Raw genomic sequence first — 20,438 nt, forward strand, 5'->3', positions numbered from 1 at the left:
GTAGGATTGGAGAAACGCATTTTAAATCTCAGTCTAAATGCACTTACGGTTAGGGGACAATCAAGGATGTTGACAATGCTCGGATCATACTACCGTTACAAATGCAGCACGGAAAAAAGGAAATAAGAGTAACAAAGTGAGAAAAGAAGGCAATTCTGTTAGTATTGCAGAAAGCAGAAAGGAGGGAGCCAGCTATGTCAGTACAACCTGCATTCTGTAAAATGGATTCAATCAATACATGTACTGTATGTAGAGCCATATGATGAGGGATACAATGATGAAAGCAGTTGATCACACGGTGAGTATTTTTGAGCCAAACATAGAACTATATAATTAAAGGATAAGCCCATCCTGGAGTAAAAATTTAAATATATAAATAATGCTTTAAGGGTTCAATATAGGGTATTTAAGGGTTCGATAAATGTCATATATATACTGTATATATATGTTACAAATGTCATGGTTCAATAACGCTGTTTATTATAATGTCTAGTGAAGTAATTAGTGCTAGGGAAATGCAAAAATGATAGTATTTCCCTGATTTCACAGTGTAATAAGGTTCAGTTCATGTGACATCACAGGACATCGCGTTGTGATCAGAATCCACGAGGAAGTTCCCCTCATTGTTCTGAGTGTTTTGATGTCACATGTCCATGTTGTAAAAAGTTTTTTGATTTTGCATATATTGTGGGCGGGGCTACGGCACAACAGAAAGGCCAGTTGGTGCACCAATTTAAAACTTTGTTCAGAGTATCACCCTAAAGGAGCTGGCCGAGTTTGGTGTAGATAGTTCGAAAGCTAGCCGAGTTATAAACCTCCCAAGTTTATGGGAGTTACAATGGGAGTCTATGGGGGGAAAAAAGGGATTTTGTGACCCGGTACCGGAAGTACCGGTACTCGGATAACATAGAAAAGTAACAGCAACAAACTTCAGACCAGGGTCTAGGACATATCCGAATTTGGTGCATGTGGCTCGAAAGCCCTAGGAGGAGTTACTCTTGATAAAATTTTTGTCTAAACTTAAATAGGAAAACAGAATGTTAATGCGATTATTTATTTATAAGATTTCTCGGGCCCGCAATACAACTGTAAGCTTCACAAAAAAGCAGGTAAAGATTAGTATATACAGACAGAAGGACAGAAAACCTGGCACTTTTACAACATTCAATTAGGGATGTACCGATCCAATCCAAACATTTTGAGTGGATCGGGTATCGGTGGTGCGTGACCGATCCAAATCCGATACCCGTGGTCATTGGTATCGCACTTTTCAGAGCGCCACCAGTCGAATCCATTCCGCTTGAGAAATGCCCTAATAGATTAAACTCCATTCAGCGTTTTACCTACAGCATTGACCACGCTCCTGCTTCCTGAAATCCATGGGCGTCGGAACCATTGTATGTGTGTGGGACAGGTCACGCCCACTTTTTATTTGTTTGTTAATGTCAATTAACTAACTGTTGCTTGAACTTATAAGAAAAATACAATTATATATTAAATTACATGAATGAACATAAATATAATAATTTTATGGGTAATATGTTGCACAACCGCCTGCGACAGACAGGCAAGTTTAGCAGGCACCCTTTCCATTTACCTCAGCGCGTTAAACATGTCGCTCATTTGAGTGCAAGGTTTACTGTTTAATACATTTTGCATTGTGTTTCAAGAGTTCTAATATAAGATTCACTTTAAAATATTGCCTTTTCTTCAGAAAAAAATTTAATAATTGCAGTATATGGGGGGCACGGTGGCTTAGTGGTTAGCACGTTTGCCTCACACCTCCAGGGTTGGGGGTTCCCGCCTCGTGTGTGTGGAGTTTGCATGTTCTCCCTGTGCTTCGGGGGTTTCCTCCGGGTACTCCGGTTTCCTCCCCCGGTCCAAAGACATGCATGGTAGGTTGATTGGCATCTCTGGAAAATTGTCCGTAGTGTGTGAGCGAATGAGTGTGTGTGTGCCCTGCGATGGGTTGGCACTTCGTCCAGGGTGTATCCTGCCTTGATGCCCGATGACGCCTGAGCCTGAGGCACAGGCTCCCCGTGACCCGAGGTAGTTCGGATAAGCGGTAGAAAATGAATTGCAGTATGGTTTAGATTGTTGTACCACTAAAAGTACTGTTTCCTACTGTATTAATACTTTAAGGTTTCTTGTGTTTTCATTTTTCATACAGTAATGGGCATTTTTGTATTTCTTTGCCAGAAACAAATACATCTTAATAACTAAACAAATTGACTCTGGTATCGGAATCGAGTAGGAGGAGAAAAAGTGGTATCGGTACATCCCTACATTCAATTACATGTTCTGCGGTCATGGGTGTAATACCAAAAAGTAATGGCACCACAAGTGGTTTCTAATGTACAACACAAAAACTCATTATGTGTTCAAAATAAAACTGATAGCCAGATAAAAATAATTTCTCCACAGAAGTTTTGTTCATCATACTGATTTACCAGGAGAAAGGACATCATGAAAAAATATGAGTAGCATGCTTTTGTTTGTACCTGTCTCTTGTCCTCGGGGGCTTTCAGGAAGAGAGCATTAATCACTGCGATAGTGTAAGTCTGAATGTCCTGATCCGTCCTGAACACACAGAGAAACACAATGCCCAGGGGCACAGAAGCACAGAACACTCAGTCTTTGTCAATTGTGTTATTGTTAAATGATGATGCGTAATATCTGATGCAGGACCAACAAGTTCTGGGTCTCTGTAGGACAGCTGCTGTGCATACCCTTGAAGATGAGGCATGAGCTGGCCGATAGTGATCTCCTGCGCCACCTTCTGGTACAAATCCTGACTGTTAAGCACCATAGACTCCAGGATGGCTAGAGATCTCTGCAGCACGGCAGAGTCTGTGGATGACTTGCACACAAAACATGCAATCTGCAGGGGAAACAAAAAACAGTTAAATTCTTGGTCATGAGTCTCTCTCTCTCTCTCTCTCTCTCTCTCTCTCTCTCACACACACACACACACACACACACACACACACACACACACACACACACACACACACACACACACACACAAGGAAGCAGCCATGTAAAGCCACAGTATTATTTTAGAAATCTGATTCATGTTGGAATAGCTTGGTGTTTACAGATGAATCCTAGGATTTAGATGCACAGTGAATCTAATGCCACAACATGGTGCTCATACGGTTTCCAATATTTTTTCCTTTCAGCCTTGGTGGATCTGTCAGAGCCACACAATAATGTTTCCTGTTCCTGCCCGTCAGGGATGGATGATGAAGAAATACTGTCCAGACACACATGCTGGAGGGGGGGTGGCACAGCATGGCATCACTCTTCAAATAAGCCTTGCCACACTAGCACTGATTGTAATTTTGGCACTTGTTAGAAAACATATTGACATGCTGGTGGTTTGTATTTGTATGTGCTTGTGGGTGGAGATTAATTAAATAAAAAAAGAGCTAAATTCGAATATATTATACTGTATTGTGTTTGTGGCTGGAGAACGTTTTGTTCCAAGTGTGCTCCAAGGTGAGACTGTTAGTTTTTTTTTTTAAAGATTCTGAGATCTGGATTGAGCATTTCTGGATTTTAACTGATAATTAGTTTCTCCTCCTCCTCCTCATCATCATCATCTTCATCAAATCAGCATGAATGACTGAAGCCTGACTCAAAATGTCTGTTTGCATGACTCATGGCCTCCTTATGATTGTACTTTGAATCAGCAATTCAACACCAGTGAGCTTTTACAGACACCCAGCATAATTTTGTGCATTTCGGACTTTTCCCATATAAATGAATAGCTGCATTTTTAACAGTTTCCAAAATGTTCAAGAATGCAGACATCATGCTGACTCAGTGAATCATAACAGATCATGTTGGTTTAAATCAAACTAAGTTTATGAGCATAAAGAAATTATATGAGCATATTTGACACTTTTTGTAGTAATGAATATTAATGAGGAAACGGGGGCATGGCTAAATTCTGGTTTGTGAATTGAGGCTGAACTTGAGCAGTGGTAAGAAAATAAGGAGAGAGAGAGAGAGTTAGGGACTGTGCACTTGCCTGGTCTGTGTGTGTGCGCATGTGTGATTTTGAGAAACAAAGCTGAACTGCAGACTTTTTTTAACATTTAAACCCCTTTGTGAGTTCTGCCTCACCTGTCTCCCATGTCCTCATTTCCCTGGTCACACAATTGCATTATAATGAGGTTGCTCCACCTCTTTGGAAAAAAACCTGGACATGCTACTTGTAATTTGTTGACTAAAGCACTGTAAGTAAATTTGCAATAGCTGTCAAAATCTAGCTCAATTCTGAGGGTTAATATGAGTTTTAAAATCATACAATGTAACACCTGCATAAGATCAATCATCCCCCACCGCCTAGTGAACACACCTTCTTAATGAAGGCCACCGAGAACGTATCCCACGAGATGATGCCGTGGTCCATGAGTTCCACGAAGGCCGTCAGCGTGTAAGAAAGAATCTCTCCAAAGCTGCAAGAAACAAGATTACAGCCACTAGGTTCATGTCTACTTACTGATCTGATCTGATTTGATCTGATCTAGAGCACAAATAAGCCTCAGCCTTAATTGGGAAGGGGAATTTGCAGGAGGTATTAGCCAAATGCCATAAACAGACAGAAGCCACAGAGAGCTGTGAGGCATAATAGGAGGCAAAGACAGCAAAGCCTCTAACTACTCTACAACACCATAGAGCAGAAACAGTCAGCAGAGGCGAGGCAACAGCGTTTCAGCAACATGACTGTACAGCACAATCTCGTGCAACTGCATTAAATTATTAGTCTGATGGGGAAGGGCATAGTTCATCTTAAAAAAAAAAAAAAAAAAAAAGCTCTGAAAATTGACAGAACAAGTAATATTCTGTACTTAAATGTAAACAAAAACAAGGAACTCTGAATGGCCTTAAACTTAAAATATACATATATATATTATTACGTTATAATACATTGTGTATTTTGTGTCATATCTCCATTGTCACATCTTAACGTGCAAAGGAATCAAGAAAGTCAACATATAACATAAAACTACACTACAAAAACAAACAAACAAACAAACAAATAACACAAATAGTGATTAAAACTAAGCCTGTACATGGTTAGAGATTGACAGGCTGGTTGATAGAGACAGGTTAATCTGGAATTAGTCATTTTGTTAAGTGAGACATTAATATGAAATAGTGGTAAGTTAGATGTAAGTAAGCATTTGCACCTGGAATTGAGCAGCAGCCATAATGTTAAACCAATACAACATGGCTGGAAAATTTTAAGGGCTTTAATTTTGACTATGAATAACAATGCGCAAAGTAAACAATTTCTACTATCAATGCTTAAAACTAAAGAAATGACAAGCACAGTATTTAATACGTTGGGAGTCTTTTATTTCCTGTATTTAATTAAAGCTAAATTTACAGAAGGAGTCTCCAGTTTCAGCGCTTCTTTACCAGATTTTCTGCCTCTGCCACTAGGTGTCACTCCATCCAGTGATTCACGTTAGTGCAATCTCAAAAACTATTGATTGAATGTTGTAGGATTTATATAAAAGTTAATGACTGTAACCAACAGAAACTAAAACGGGTCACCCCCGAGTTTTATGTGATTTTGTTTTATCAACACAATTGATAGATTATTAATTTAATTTAAATACATAAAAATGTATTCTTTAGCAATATTATTTATTTAGTCTGATCAACTTTAAGAGGAAAAAAGAGAGGTTGATGAGTGGTCATTAATAAAGTAAAAACTAATAATTTGCAAATGACTAAATGTCAATTATTTTGTGATTATATAGAAAAATAATCAACATTGAGGTGATAACTTGTGATTATGTTTCTAGATCAGCACAACCTGTCTTGTGTTCTTTACAAAACGAATACTGTGGTGATTTTAAGATGTGGAGAATTTCAACACAATCAAACAGAATAAAATTGACATCACATACTGTACACAACATCTAAAAGTAAAAAGTTAGAATTTTGTGCAAAATGATCCAAAACTTAACGTTAAAAACAACTAGTTCACTGCTACATGTGCCAGGTGAAAGAAATATCGTTAGTAGCTACATTTTAAAAAGCCTAAGTTGCCCAATACCACATGCAAACAGAAAAGGTGCTGATTGATTTATATGGTGGAAAAAGTAATCAAAACCATGAAACACATTAAAGACTGCTTGCGGCTGATGAGGGTGCCGTGATTTTCCCCATCAGTTTCAGCCAGATCATGCAGATCATGTGTAGGATTAGAGCAGGGGTGTCCAATTTTATCTGCAAAGCACCGGTGTGGATAAAAGTTTTCATTCCAGTCAAGCAAGAGACAAACCTGAGTCCACCATTCAAATTATTATGAGGTGTGGCTTCTGCTTGGTTGGAATGAAAACCTGCACCCTGAACGGCCCTTTCTGGAAAAGACTGGACACCCCCGGATTAGAGGTTAGAGAGAGTTTTTGTTATCCAGCTCGGGGTTGGGGGGCTTACCAGGGCTTCATCATCTTCTGTAGTTTCTGATACCGTCTGCAAAGATTTAAAAACTTTGACATCAGGGAGACAGCAAAATGAACAAAAACAAAATGGTCTGATCTACAGGGCTCCATCTGATAAAATGTGAAATTAAACAGTGCAAATTTTTTTTTTTAAACAACATGAAAAAAAAGAGAATTGTTGCAACTTTTACATCAAATTTGAAAAGTTGAAGATAAAAGACATGGATCTTCTAAGCATGCAAAGCTGAGCAATTGAAAAAGCAGATCACTGCTCATCACAATCTCATCAAGTCACAATACAATGCATATGTTCCAGCAAAACTAAGTGTCATGATAATGAAGGGGGAAAAAAGGAGGCATGTACATATCAGTACAAAAAAAAAAAGCTAAAATAATAATATTATAAGAATTTATTTAATTATTAAAAATTATTATTATTATTATTATTATTATTATTATATTAACAAATAATGATTAATTTATTTACATCAGTATACACTAGGGATGTAACTGATTATTATGCGTGTTTGTCTGTTTGTGTGTGTGTGTGTGTGTGTGTGTGTGTGTGTGTGTGTGTGAGAATGGTTCATATTGCATGTGGCTGAGACTATAAATATGCATCGGGTCTGGAATCCTAAAAAAAAAAAAAAACTAACAAAAATAAATAAATAAATAAAAAATGAGCAGTTAGCTGAACGTGAAAATGAAGGATGAGCTCAAATAAATGTTCAGGTTTATGCCACAACTGCTTTACATCTTTAAATTCTGAGACTAAGCTATTGAGTACCAAACAGATACAGAGAGTGGTGCTTTGTTACACCCCTAGTATACACATGTAATAATGTAATAATTTAAAATGAAAACATGCCTTTCTGTTAGTCGTATAAAACCGATTGTGAGTGACTGTGTGACATGCCGTTCTTTCAAGCAGAAGCACATTGTACATATGGCAGCACAATTGTTAGCCCACTGCCTTGCACTGGTTTAATAAAAGCTGAGAACCACTAGAGGGAGACTTCCTACTTGCTCAGGCTTTCACACACATGCATGCTTTATGATGTCACCAGCACGGTTTCTGTGCCCTCAGGAGCGCAGTCACGTCTCAGCCTCAAGAATAATTACAGCATGGTCAGTGCAGAGCAGGAATCTGTGGCAGGAATGTTGAGTCCTGGCCAATGAATGAACATACAGTACATGTGCGAGTGCATCGTGGTGCCTTTTGGTATGAAAGGACTTCACAGAAACCCACACAGAGACTCTCTGAGGGCAGGAGATGTTGACACAGAGCTGCTTTATGTATGACGTGCCCATAGAAACCAATTCACAGTGGTTTGGAAATAGTTTCGGAAGGGAAAGCAAATGAGGTTAAAACAGAGGGGTAAAACAGACGAATCGTCCCACTCCCTATATGGAAAGGAGCAAAGCTCTTGATGAAGAACTAAAAGAAAATCTCCTCACCCAACACTCTGAATTAGAGCTCATAAACAAGCTGCCTTAGGTAAACATTTCTCCATCTCCACAGCAGCATCAAATTAGAAAACTATCTGCCTGGAAGACCCGACTGAAGAGTGAAAAAAAAAACATTCATCCTGCTCTCCTGCTCTTTACTGCTTGATGGGGGGAGGAATAATTAGGAGAGCGTGTAAGAGAAAACAAAAGCGTGATATACCGCCCCCACAGAGGCCACGCTGAGTGGCTCTATGCTGTCCTGAGGCTGACCCGCCTGAACGAGATACAGCCGGGCCTGGCGGAGGACAATCATTAACATTTAGAACCGTTCAGAGACACAAGAGCTTTATGAAGACACTGTAGTGCATCAGTCGAGATATGCATCATCACACAATCTCACCCTGTGTCAGTACCACAGACATCTCAGAAAGGGCTGTTAATACACTGCAAACACCCCGCTGAATGTTTATAATATAAAAGCTTTAAAAATGCATTTGAATATTGAATACCAGGATTTTACACATATGGGCTGTCGTACAAAATTAAGTATTGAGCAAAGAAACTAAAATCTGATCATAAACGTCAACATTTCCTCTGCTACGCCCACGAACACCTGCCATTTCAACTCATTTTAGATTTCTCGAATCTCAAATGGCTTCCTATTCTTTTATGCTCTCTAAAAAGGAGTGTACAAAGTCTACACAAAGGTCGAGTGTGCTGTACATGCAATAGCATTTCAAACGTCGCCTTTTGAGTCTCTGATAAGTTCCAGGCCGAACCCCTGATTGCTTGCTATTCACTGTACATGCTCACTGCATAGGGTAGAATTCATTATATACCTGGACAACTGGAGGTCAGTTATAGTGTCAATCATTTCCAGAGGGACTGCTACTCTATTTTGACGTCTACTCTATATGCTCACTAGATAGCGTAGAACCATGTTGATGAGTTGCTCAGATACAGAGATTAAAACATTTTTTCATGGATTTAATATAAACATGCTCAATTCACAGGGTAGCACTAATCTGGGATTCAGCCATTGTGAATATTATGAAAAATATGGAGAACATGATCAGGATACATTTATTTATTTATCTGTTTTAAGCATTCCTATCTTGCAAGGAAAAGTAAACAAACAAACAAATAAATAAACAAACAAATAAATAAAGAGACATAATGGGCTTAAAATAACACTGAAAATTCCTTTCTTGCCTTTCAGCATTTAAATATAATCATTTTATATGTGACTGTTAGATCTTATTCTTCATTCCCTTCCTTTTTGCTTTCAATTGTTCCTGCTCTTTCTCCTTTTCACTTCTTCGTTCCACAACTCGTCTCATTCGAACTTAAAATCCCGCTTGATGTTTCATCAATGCAGGTGATGTTGCAGTCAGATTACTGCAGGTGCCCCATGGGCCCTCTGTCAGACGAGGACTGCAAAGTTCCGCCTCAGAGACCGTCTAGCCACACTTGAATTAGGACAGCCCACTAGGCGAAACCAGACAACTGCAGAAACACTCGAACGCACACACATTCCTACTAAGAAAACAAAGAAAACTGAAATAGCAGAACGTGCTTCAGAATATGTCCTCAATGCTTCCTCTCTATTGTAAACTCACTTGTGGTCTCAAGACCTTAAATCCTTTTTTCACGCAGCCTTTGCCGCTCCGTAGTCAACGATTCCAAAGCTATATTCGTTCATAAAATAACAGTACAAGTCAGTGGGCCTTGCAGTGTGACTCAAAAGCTTCAGTTCTGCTGCGTGGGCACAGCTGAAAATAAAAAGAAAAGGCAAGAATAGCGAGTTTAGGGGAAGGTTCACTTACTCTGTGCCACTCTCTACCATCTGGGTGAGCTGCGAGATACCATCCAGGTTGATGAACTCCTGGGCGAAGGTAATGTCTCGGGATGAGTTAGCCAAGTCCTTCAGAGCATCCAGTTTCATATCCAGACTGCCGCTTTGGATGCGCTCGTGCAGCTGCTGTGCCATCTGGGCCTGGGAGTGATGCCAACAGAGCAGACACATACATGCACGTGTTACACACACACACACACACACACACACACATTTATACAATATATTTATACCTACTCAGCAAAGTAGTAATACAGGACAAACTATAGAAATGCAGGATTCAGAAACAGATTATAGACTAAGATTATCAAGGGTAAAAATACAGCACATTTACAGGAGTGATAGCAGACACTGGACAATATAAAATGGTATACCAAGCTGACATACAAAGCTAAAATACAATTTCAATTAAATTTTATTTGTGTAGCACTTTTAACACAAAGCAGCTTTACAAAAATATAACTTCAGGTTTAATATAATTTTTTACAGTAGCAAGGAAATACTAGGGAATACAATATGAGGAAGAAACCTAGAGCGGAGCCAGAGCCAGACACAAAATGGAAACCAACTTCATGTGGGCAACACTGGATAGTGTGATTATAAATATTTTGAAGTTAAACCATCCAAAGGCTTTTGAATTACATATTGTAAGAATTCTCAGTTCTTGTTTAACACAGCTGTTTCATTCTCATTAATGCTACTTCACATTTTCAGTCATGATATCCCAAACGTATCTAGACCAAAAATAAACCAAACACCAACAAACTGACTGTAACAACCTGCCTGGGCTAATATTATGGTTAAAGTACACTCAAGGAGAATTCAAGGTCATTTCCCAAACCAAATACTGCATATTGACATTCTGCACTGCTGGCTAGAGTGCATCATGTGCACTATGTTGTCTGATATCCAAATGGAACACAGAACCAACACAGGACACATAAGACGCACACTCGCTGAGAACATTAGGTGTTTCTTTTGATTGATCCCCCCCCCCCCCTCTTCCATGGGCACCTCTAAGAAGTAGTTGCTACCCCTGTAAATGCGTGGCGAGTACACACTCCTCAGAGCTTTCAACACTCTGCGAGTAAAGCAACTGAGGGACAACAGCTGCAGATGGGCCCTGATTCTAGCTCAAACCGTCATGCAAGAATCTCTTGAACTGATGCTTCAAGCTTGAGCAGTCCAACCCATCCACCACATGCTGGGGATAGAGACAGGTCTCCTAGGCTGATTGTGTCCTCATGAATCCCCACCTAATAAAATAACAATAACAACCCAAAACTCAGAAACTGCTTATCAGTTACTCACAGGTGACGTGGTCAGGCGTAGGATGGAGCCATTTTTTATGTTGTTGCGGTTCTGTGGATCAGAGAAGATGAAAGCTTGAGCATTTTCAAAACAATTGCACATATTTGTTCAGTAATTGTAGCTAGCATGACACCTTTTCAGTGATGTAGAAATTAGTGGAGTCTGCGTTTTGTAAGGCGTAGATTTCGGGGTTTGGCAGCTGCCACCTAGAACAAGGAAGATGTGAAGTACAGCTGAATGCAGTTGACTGATTTGCAGATATGAACTGTCACAGAACAAATGTAATTCAATCCACCAAAAGCAGAAGTTAATAAAGAATAATCTCTTACCCATCACAGACTTCTTTAATGATTGCAGAGAGAGGCTTTTTCTGTGGAAAAACAGAAGCAGAAAATGTAAAAACACATTACATTTGAATAACAAAGAGCTGCTTACTAAAGCTACACATTTCATTTAACTAAAACAAAGACAATAGAAAGAAGATGATCAGAACCAGGGATGCACCCAGCCTTTTTTCCAGACAAAGAATGAAAACTAAATTATTACCCTGCATATTTTTAATGAGTGACGCCATTAATCATTAATCAAGTACTTCACTAGACATTTTATTTAGCTCTGACTATGTGCCCATGGCTTACGCAGTGACCTTGATGTGTTCAGTTACTGTGAAGCACTCAAACTTTTTTTTTGCACACACTGACCTGGTCTATTTCCATAAGTTTGGGGAAGGCCCCTGGCCACTCGATGGCCACTTTCAGGATATCCGCAGGGGGCGGCATGGCTGCAATATCAGGCGTTAAATGCCTCTTACAGCTGCCTAGCGCTCATTCACACCTGTGAGCGAGAGAGAGAGAAAGAGAGAGAGAGAGAGAGACCTTAAGTTTGTGAAGTACATATTTGTTCAGAGAGCAAAACCAAGCTGGCGTGTACATAAATAGCATATGCAGACGTTAATGCGTCTACCCGTCTTCAGTGAACTTTTCATACACGTGAAAACTCTACAGCAGTTTCTATATGCAAGCGTACATCTTTACATGATGCAAATCAGTGCTCAGTTATTATTAAATTCAAAACAAATACAATCAGATCTAACCATTCAATCAGGACAAAAGAAATCCTGCTGAGTAAAAGGAGAAAGAAGTAATGCTACAACTTAAAAAATTCACAAAACTGCTAGTTTCTTCTCGGTTTACAGAGTGACATAAAAAAAAACAAAAAACAAAAACCACAGCCACACCCACTGAGGTCACCATCTTAGTTAACCACATTATGTTGTTTAAATGTATAAACATCTAGAATGCTGACCATGCTAAATGCTTTTTGGAAAAGGAAATCATCAACATTTGTGTAATCACTAATGTTAGCTGGCTAGCTTGTTGCTAATGTTACTGGCTACTGTTGCAGCTGTACTGTTTAAAGTTCTCTACAGTAGGTCAGACCAACTCAGCCTGGCATCCATTTTTTGCCTATTCTAATTTCCGCACACAAGTGCACATCATTGCATAATGTCATGCCATTTAACAGATGCACTTATGCAGTAAATAAGAAATCTGATTGACAGACATAGTGTGTTAATTATTCTACCCAGTCTTCTCTTTTCCATGAGTGTGAACCTGTTTACATTTTTAAATCACCCCTTTAACAATGTATTTTTGTTGTCAAAACAAGGCGGCTTACAGTCAGTGTAGTAGGCATCAATGCGGTCTATTCAAATATGCCAACCATGACTCATCCCATAATAATCTCCACAGACATTTCAGAGGGCCAGTTGCCAGGGTTGCTGTTGCATCATTAGTTGCATCCATCATTCCAAGGAGGATTTCTGGGTAATCTGGGTAACTGTTTCTTTGTGAAAGTGTGTAGATAAACAAAGCTCATGTTGGCTGTTTTGCTCCCAGTGGCTAGAAGAACAGATCTAGTGCTTACTGTGATTTAAAGCACATAGCCATCGGCACAACACCACTCGCCTCAACTCTTCTCTACTCCAAACCCTCCAGTTTCCCCCCCTGGACAGCATCAGATGAGCCTTTCTCTCCCTCACGCCTTGCCTCTGTGTGTGATCTATATGAATGTAGGATCAGAATAACATTAGCCTCCTTGGAGGGCCTTGACCTTCTTCACACACATGTACAAAGCTCTAGGGCACAGTCTGGAATAAATGAGGTGGTAAATTTCAGTGGCATGCTTGTGTTATGTGCTTGTGTCATGGTATAAGATTAGTTACCATAAGGAATCATGCCATGATATAATGCTGGGGTTATACTTGATGAACAACACAATGCTGTATATTCTTTACTTACACTGCATTGTGCTTGAATCACTATTTACTTCATTAAGACACTAAAACATTTACTCTGTTGTAATTCTTGAAAAATCAGTTTGGTACAAATTATTAGGTCCTATAATAGTTTTATATATAATTTATTTACAAGACTTGCTAATCTGATGCTAAATCCTACGCTTCAAATAGTATAACTGCAATAGTATATTGTAATATTATTTACAGATTAAGCACATTTAAAGATCTAGTAAAAAAAGTTATCATAAAATCTTAAACAAATATAAGTAGATGTAGCAATTCAATAAGGACCAAAAAATACTGCTTTATAAGAGAAGGAAGAGGTAATACTGTGTTTATGACAAAGTTACAACGTGTAATTCCCCTTGAACAACTAGTAAAAACCCCAAAAAAATTCCCTGGAATGCTTCTCAAGGTCTAGTTCCTTATTTTGTTAACAGAGTGACATCAATTCAACACGGCCATGTCAACTGTGTCCACTGTCTTGATTAAACACATTATTTTGTTAAAACTAGAACAGTGACCATGTTTTGAGAAGGAAATCCTCATCAACATTAAAGTCATCACTAACGTTGGCTAGCTAGCTTGTTGCTAACGCTATATGCTATTTTCCACTGGTTAGCTTGTTGTTGCTGTAATAACAGTTGCACGAATGTTTGAAGTTCCCTACAGTAGGAAAAAAATAGTACCCACTCAGCCCTGTGAATGTAAAACTCATTTTGAGGAGGCATCCGTTTATTTCTGCTTCACAGATTAAATGTGGCAAAAATGAAACCATTGCAATTTGCAAACTACCGCTTACAACGTACCACAAACACAGCATAAGCGCTTAGCATACTTGATACAGAAACGACATCTGTGAAGGCTGTGAAGACAAAAACAACTCTGAAAGCTTTACAAGCTCGGGTATTCTCTGCAATTTTGTATCGCCATCGGGTATGAATGCTCCAATCACAGGCTTTGTCATGTAGCATGTACATCTGCAAAATTTGTCCAGCTGCCACATGACAAGCTTATGCACGATGCCTGTTTGCGATGTGATTCAGATTGTTTTTGGAAGCCAGCTGAATATCATCTCTGCATAAAGTATTCCAAGGCCATTGGTTTGTGCCTAAAGTAGTAGACAAGCTGCAATGTCGAAGGTGCATTATGGGAAGCTTTAGCACTTATTTCTGTTTAGGAGTCATATTGATTTCAGCTCTGTTTTGTGGGTATGACTCAAGGTTTCTACACCAGATCATTTAAAGGTAACAGGGGAGCAAACAAATTAACCCCTTAGGATCCTAGATAGAATCATGTAAACAATGGGTTCTTTATCAAGACTTTTGATGATTGGCTGTTCTTGGCTTCATTAATAGCTTTTGTGTTAATGTTTGTCCTCTACAGAAGGGTTCTACATCGAACCTTTTAAGTGTTTCTTTCTTACAGGAAGCCTTTGAGACGTTTTAGCTTATTAAAGAAGATCTACTCACAGAGCCTTTTTTGAAGGATGCTACATATGGTTTCTGTAGAGAAACAACCCAAAGAATCAATTAGGATGCTAGATGCATTTCTCTATGGTTTTAGAGTTTAGAGATAAGCGCTCTAAAGCTCCCTAATAAGGTTAAAGTTGGAGTTAAGGGCTTTAAAGCTTCCCAATAAGGTAAAAAAAACCTCTGATAAGGAAAAAAGTAGGGTTCTATGAAGAATCGTTAAAGGTGCCAGTAAAGTGACAAACCAAACACTGCATGCTGTTTTCTTTGGTGTTGGGAGCAAAACAGAAACACTGGTTCATGATGAAGGTCTAGGATTTGTCATTAAGAGAAGCAGGGATGCGTTTGTTTGTGGTCCACCATCAGGAGAATGAGCTCACGAAACCCTGTGGTTTATTGATTGTCCTTCTCTGGACGCTGAGTCAGTGAACTAGAATGTCTGAGTCTCCCCAAACAGACATTGGGCAAAGCTCTTAAGCTGTTGTATAGAGAGGGTAGAGGTGTGTGTGTGTGTGTGTGTGTGTGTGTGTGTGTGTGTGTGTAGTGACAGCAGGAGATTAAGCAAGCTGCAAGCTAACAAAGCTTCATGTGATCATGGTGTAATGTTGTAAAGGGTTTGGGGAGAAAGGCTTCAAAAAACACATCCGTTCTGTTTTTCCTGAGCTGACTGGTGTGTACTGATGCTGTAAAAAGTGTGAGAGACTCTTCTAATGTTAGAGCTTATCACATTTCTCATAGCTAAATGCTCATAGCTAAATCCCGACAAGAATCATGGACAGGTTGGACCCTGTATCTCAATTATTTGTAGTCTTTAACACATTCTCTCTCATACAGTGTATTTCCTAAGGTAGAACTGGCTATAGCACTGGGTCCTTTTTTTTGCCAAGAAACTAAACAAGCCTGAGGTCACTTCTCCATTCTAGGAAAATTTGTGTTTACCACATGGGTTGCTAATATGGCTAAGGAAAATACAAGGATGTGGTAAGCGACCACACGGCCCTGTCTGAGGTAACAGATTTACAGCAAGCTTTTTTTAAAAAAAAAATAGAGTAAGTGAATGCAGCAATGTCTCATATTTGCAGTATTAACAGACATTCCAAAATGTTTTTTCTATAAAAACAAACACAAAAACAACAATAATCCCTTTTATATATATTCTTTTATTAAATAAGGAGTTTACACAAAATAATCATGAGTTAGATATATGCAATGTACAGTGTTCACAGCCTGATTAACTCTTCAGTTAATCAGCACATCTATTTGTAAGCTACATAAGGTAGAAAATGGCTGACAGGCATTTCTTAGTTAATTAACCTAAAAGTAACCTGATGTGTGTATGGACCTGGTTTACTTAACAACAACTAACAATTTTTATACTTAAAAATGTGCTAAAAATAGCCATCCTACTAAATTAAATCTATTACACATCGACTTTCAGCTAGTTCATTACAGAAATTGTTAAAAAACCATACCGTATGGTCAGACGCCCTAATCCAGAGCGCCATTAAGTGTTAAGGGCATTGCTCAGGGACCCAGGTGTGGCAGATTGGAGAACCTGGGGTTTGAACTCACAACCTTAAACTCTTCAAATAATCGTATCTGTATTTCAATTTAAACCCCAAATGGTTGAGATCTCTCTCTCTGTGCCTCCCTGTCTCTCTCTCTCTCTCTCTCTCTCTGTCTGTCTCTGCCTGTCTCTCTCCCTCGGTCCGTCTCTGTCTGTCCATCTCTTTCTGTGTCTCCCTGTCTGTGTCTCCCTGTCTGTGTCTCCCTGTCTGTGTCTCCCTGTCTGTGTCTCCCTGTCTGTGTCTCCCTGTCTGTGTCTCCCCGTCTGTGTCTCCCCGTCTGTGTCTCCCTGTCTGTGTGTGTCTCTCTCTCTCTGATTTTTTTTTAAACATCAACCCTAAAATTATGTTAACCATGTTACCCAAAACAGGAAATGATGGAAAACTAACTCAGAAATATTACCACTGGACAGTGAATTCTGTCTCTGTCAGTTCCTCAACCTCAGCTGCATCTCTCCATCTCTGCATATCTCAATTAAATATTTGTGCAAGATGAATATTCTAACAAATTTAGTTGATTCTATTTCTTAATTTAAAAACAAGCTAGTACTCTAATTTAAACCACCATGACCCTTACTAATCAGTTGCTGAAAGTGTTTTCACTTTCGGTCTAAATACTCGAGTCTCAGTTTTACTATTCCTGTTGTACCATAACTCAAACAGCAAAGAAAAGAATGTTCTGGATGCAGGGCATGTCATATTGCAGAAATACCTGTAGACAGAGCCACTCTGATATGCAGGCAGGCACAAGATGTACTGTACTTTAATCACTGTGCTCTCAGAGCAAGCATTCTCACCAAAAGGTGAGCAGACTGCTTACTGCAATGCTCAATAGCTATGAAAGTCTGCTTTTGTACATCAATAACCATAAGAAACATTTTCCTGGCATCACTACCATTCCCATTACTAGACACGAACTCAAGGCTCAAGCAGCTCAGAGCCAAGAAAATACTAAAATGTGAAAATAGCTTAGACATGAATGATTAAACATAGTAGAATGCATAAATTCATGTTCAGTGTCCCGTGAGCTTTATTTCTGACTGCTTGTACATGGAAAACTTGCCAAACTTTATTTATTAAAAATAAATAAATAAATAAATAAATAAATAAATAAATAAATAAATAAATAAATAAATAAAAATAAAAAAAAGAAGAGAAGGTGCACCCCCTATTCTTATCTGTATTTATATTTATTTAGAAGTTTAGTATTTTATGTTGTGAACAATCTAATCATATTTATTTCCAACCATGATGAGAATGTGCTCTATATCAGTATCACATCTCTCTGCTGTTATTTGACTTTACTATCAAAGCTGCTCCCAGTGAACCAGTCACCAGAATTACACAATGGATTACTGTTTAACTGCAATAATAACAAAGTATTTTAAACAACACGTGCAATAACACAAATTTTTAAAACCGTGCAATATGTCTGTTAGCGTAACTACTTGCTCGTGGTCTCTTTTTTTTCTTCTTTGTATTTATACATTGTGTTATGTATATACTGTATATTATATTGTCTTTTTTTTAAAAAATATATATATATTTGCATTTCTTTCTCTTTGCTGCTGTAACAGGGAAATTTCCCCATTGTGGGACGAATAAAGGTAATAAGATAATGTCTTATCTTACATATGCAAAAGGGCGGTTATTGTGTAAATATCGACACAGACCTGATTCGGCCGCAGGTATTCAAAGACTGCGAGTGTGATACTGTTACAGAATTAATTAGTAGAGTGTTGTTTTATTGCAATACCAGTTTTAGTAGCTATTTAAAACATTCACTTAAAATTCAGCTTATATAAATAAACATAATAATTCTGTACAAATTTACTTATTTTATTGGGTCCATCTACAAAATAGGTGTTACGTTTGCATTGTTTATTGCCATAAAATACACAAACTATTGCTAGAACTGAAGTTTAGTTTTTGGACATCAGTCAGCTACTTATCACTGAACTAAATCAAGCTGCCACTGCTGGGCCCCTAAGCAAGGCCCTTAACCCTCAGTTGCTCAGTTGTAAGTCACTCTGGATAAGGGTGTCTGCTAAATGCTGTAAATGTAAATCTAATCTAAAGACTTACTGACCCTTTTGATCTCAAGAATATATGCATCAAATTACATCTGGGCTACTGGTTATCATTTCAATTTATAGTTTAGGATTTCCCCGGTGCTGACACACCTAAAACTGTATGAGAGTTTGAGTTACACTGGTGCCAAGCTAAATGTGCACAACAGTGGCTCAGAAAACGAGACCAATGTATTAAATTCCTCATCCAGCTTTATCACCTCACAAAGTGTTAAAATAACTCTTTACCGGAAAGGATGGAAGCAACTGTTTTTACCGGAAAGGATGGAAAGCAAGTTGGTTGATGTCAGGGACAGGGATTTAATTTCTTCAGCGAGCTGAAAGGATTTTATGGTGAAGTTTCAGCTCAGTAATTCAGGCAGGCAGTACATGCGATCCTTCTCCCCAGGGAGAATTGAGGACACACCGTGTTGGCAGTTTAGACACACTAAAGCACTTCCATAGAGCTAGCATTTCCACAGGAGATTTTAAGAAATAATTGACGCATGCTGGTAAATTTTACAGCGCTCTAAATCCGATGGAAGGAATCTTAGAATTATATAAAGATGACACACGACAGACATAAATAAACATTGTTCATTAAAAGTTATTTCAGAATATGAGCATGTTCATACTTGGCTTAATGAGTAGCATTTATGTCTTTCTGTGTGAAGACAGGAAAGGGGGTTGGTTAGCCATCGCTCACATCCTATATGGATTTCAAAGCCCCTTTAGGCGATGCATTTGACACCACCACAAAGAGACCGGCTGTGCACTGAGAACATGGTGAGCACTGCTACAAAAGACCAGGGACCTTTATCTCAGCTTGGGAAACAAAAGCTCAGGATATAGCCACTGGCTCATTACTACTCAATCCTCCTCTCATTTCACTCTCACACACCTGCAACACACATCCGAGAAAACACATTCGATATGCTATTGTCTTGATTAGTCGGTTTAGTCTGTGAGTCCAAGTTCTCAAGGTTAAAGGAGGAGCCTTCCTGCATTTTGCTCATTCTGCAAACAAACCAAACCAAACCAAAACAAAAGCTGTGCATGACAGGCCAAATGATCCAAAGCAGCAGAACACATGGTCAAGGTGGAAAAAGAAGAACTATAACATGTTAAGCTCTGGAGACTATGAAAAAAAGACAAGATTTGATAAGCATATATAATTGTCTTATTACAAAAATACTAAGGTGATGTGTTCACAAATGTTTTCTAATATTCCTTAATAATATGACTGAAAAAGATATTAAAATTAAAACCCGATTAAGCAAAAGAATTTATTGAGACTGCTCGACGTAACTTCAAACCGCTGAGGTACGCCGATGATTCATACGAACAGAAAGATGCTGTCTTGTCAAAACTTTTTTTGACTACCATCCTCAATGTGACCTCAATAAACTTTGATCAAACACATGTAGTGTTACACCGTGGGGGAAAAAAGGTATATTAATCAATTTAATTGTAAATATAGTTTATTTATATTTATAGAGACTTTTTTTTTAGGAATTCATCCCTTTTTACAAATGAGATTATTAAAAAAAAACAATTAACTACAGATTGAGAACTAGATTGAGAAGCCAGATCATAGGACATTGAGAAGCCAGTCATAGCCGTATGATAGTCTTAGCCACTCTACAACTTATTTGCACAACATAGAAGAGAAACAAGAGGAAAAGAAGGATTTAAATAGCCTGTAGTGGCTGTGCGGATGCATAAAAAGAAAAAAAACATGTTAAGTATTCATTAACTGTTAAAACTAATCAACTAAATCTATTCATCAAAAGATAAATAAACAGTTAAGGGAGAAGAACAGAAGGCTCTTGCAGTTGGGCCTCGAAAGGCATCGTTGTTTCAACAACATGCTCTAGCTCGATGTAGTAACCAGGATATCCTGTCAGATGACTCCACCAAGGCTCTGCATCTCAGCATTTTAGATTTCAGA

General features: G+C 38.6%; 1 protein-coding gene and 1 long non-coding RNA gene across 6 annotated transcripts in view; one reads left to right on the plus strand and one right to left on the minus strand.

Annotated features, from left to right (window-relative positions):
* Positions 1–20,438, minus strand: part of elmo1 (engulfment and cell motility 1 (ced-12 homolog, C. elegans)) — a 74,696-nt gene that overhangs the window by 32,931 nt on the left and 21,327 nt on the right. For 2 of the 5 annotated variants that reach the window (XM_027175618.2, XM_027175619.2), the window contains exons 2-11: positions 11,784–11,916; positions 11,412–11,452; positions 11,216–11,288; positions 11,083–11,133; positions 9,743–9,912; positions 6,463–6,498; positions 4,367–4,466; positions 2,730–2,881; positions 2,502–2,580; positions 48–89 (exon numbers count right to left, since the gene is read on the minus strand). In XM_027175618.2, coding sequence (XP_027031419.1) covers positions 48–89; positions 2,502–2,580; positions 2,730–2,881; positions 4,367–4,466; positions 6,463–6,498; positions 9,743–9,912; positions 11,083–11,133; positions 11,216–11,288; positions 11,412–11,452; positions 11,784–11,861 — 822 coding nt within the window. In that variant the 5' untranslated portion in view covers positions 11,862–11,916. The remainder of the gene's footprint in view (positions 1–47; positions 90–2,501; positions 2,581–2,729; positions 2,882–4,366; positions 4,467–6,462; positions 6,499–9,742; positions 9,913–11,082; positions 11,134–11,215; positions 11,289–11,411; positions 11,453–11,783; positions 11,917–20,438) is intronic. The other 3 variants (XM_027175621.2, XM_047807964.1, XM_047807965.1) reach the window with 3 other exon arrangements.
* LOC113661454 lies at positions 2,761–3,442 on the plus strand. The gene is made up of 2 exons (XR_003445043.2): positions 2,761–2,902; positions 3,183–3,442. It is a non-coding gene; the product is annotated as an uncharacterized LOC113661454 (long non-coding RNA).

The sequence above is a fragment of the Tachysurus fulvidraco genome, chromosome 24, assembly GCF_022655615.1.
Source record: "Tachysurus fulvidraco isolate hzauxx_2018 chromosome 24, HZAU_PFXX_2.0, whole genome shotgun sequence".
Classification (NCBI taxonomy): domain Eukaryota; kingdom Metazoa; phylum Chordata; class Actinopteri; order Siluriformes; family Bagridae; genus Tachysurus; species Tachysurus fulvidraco.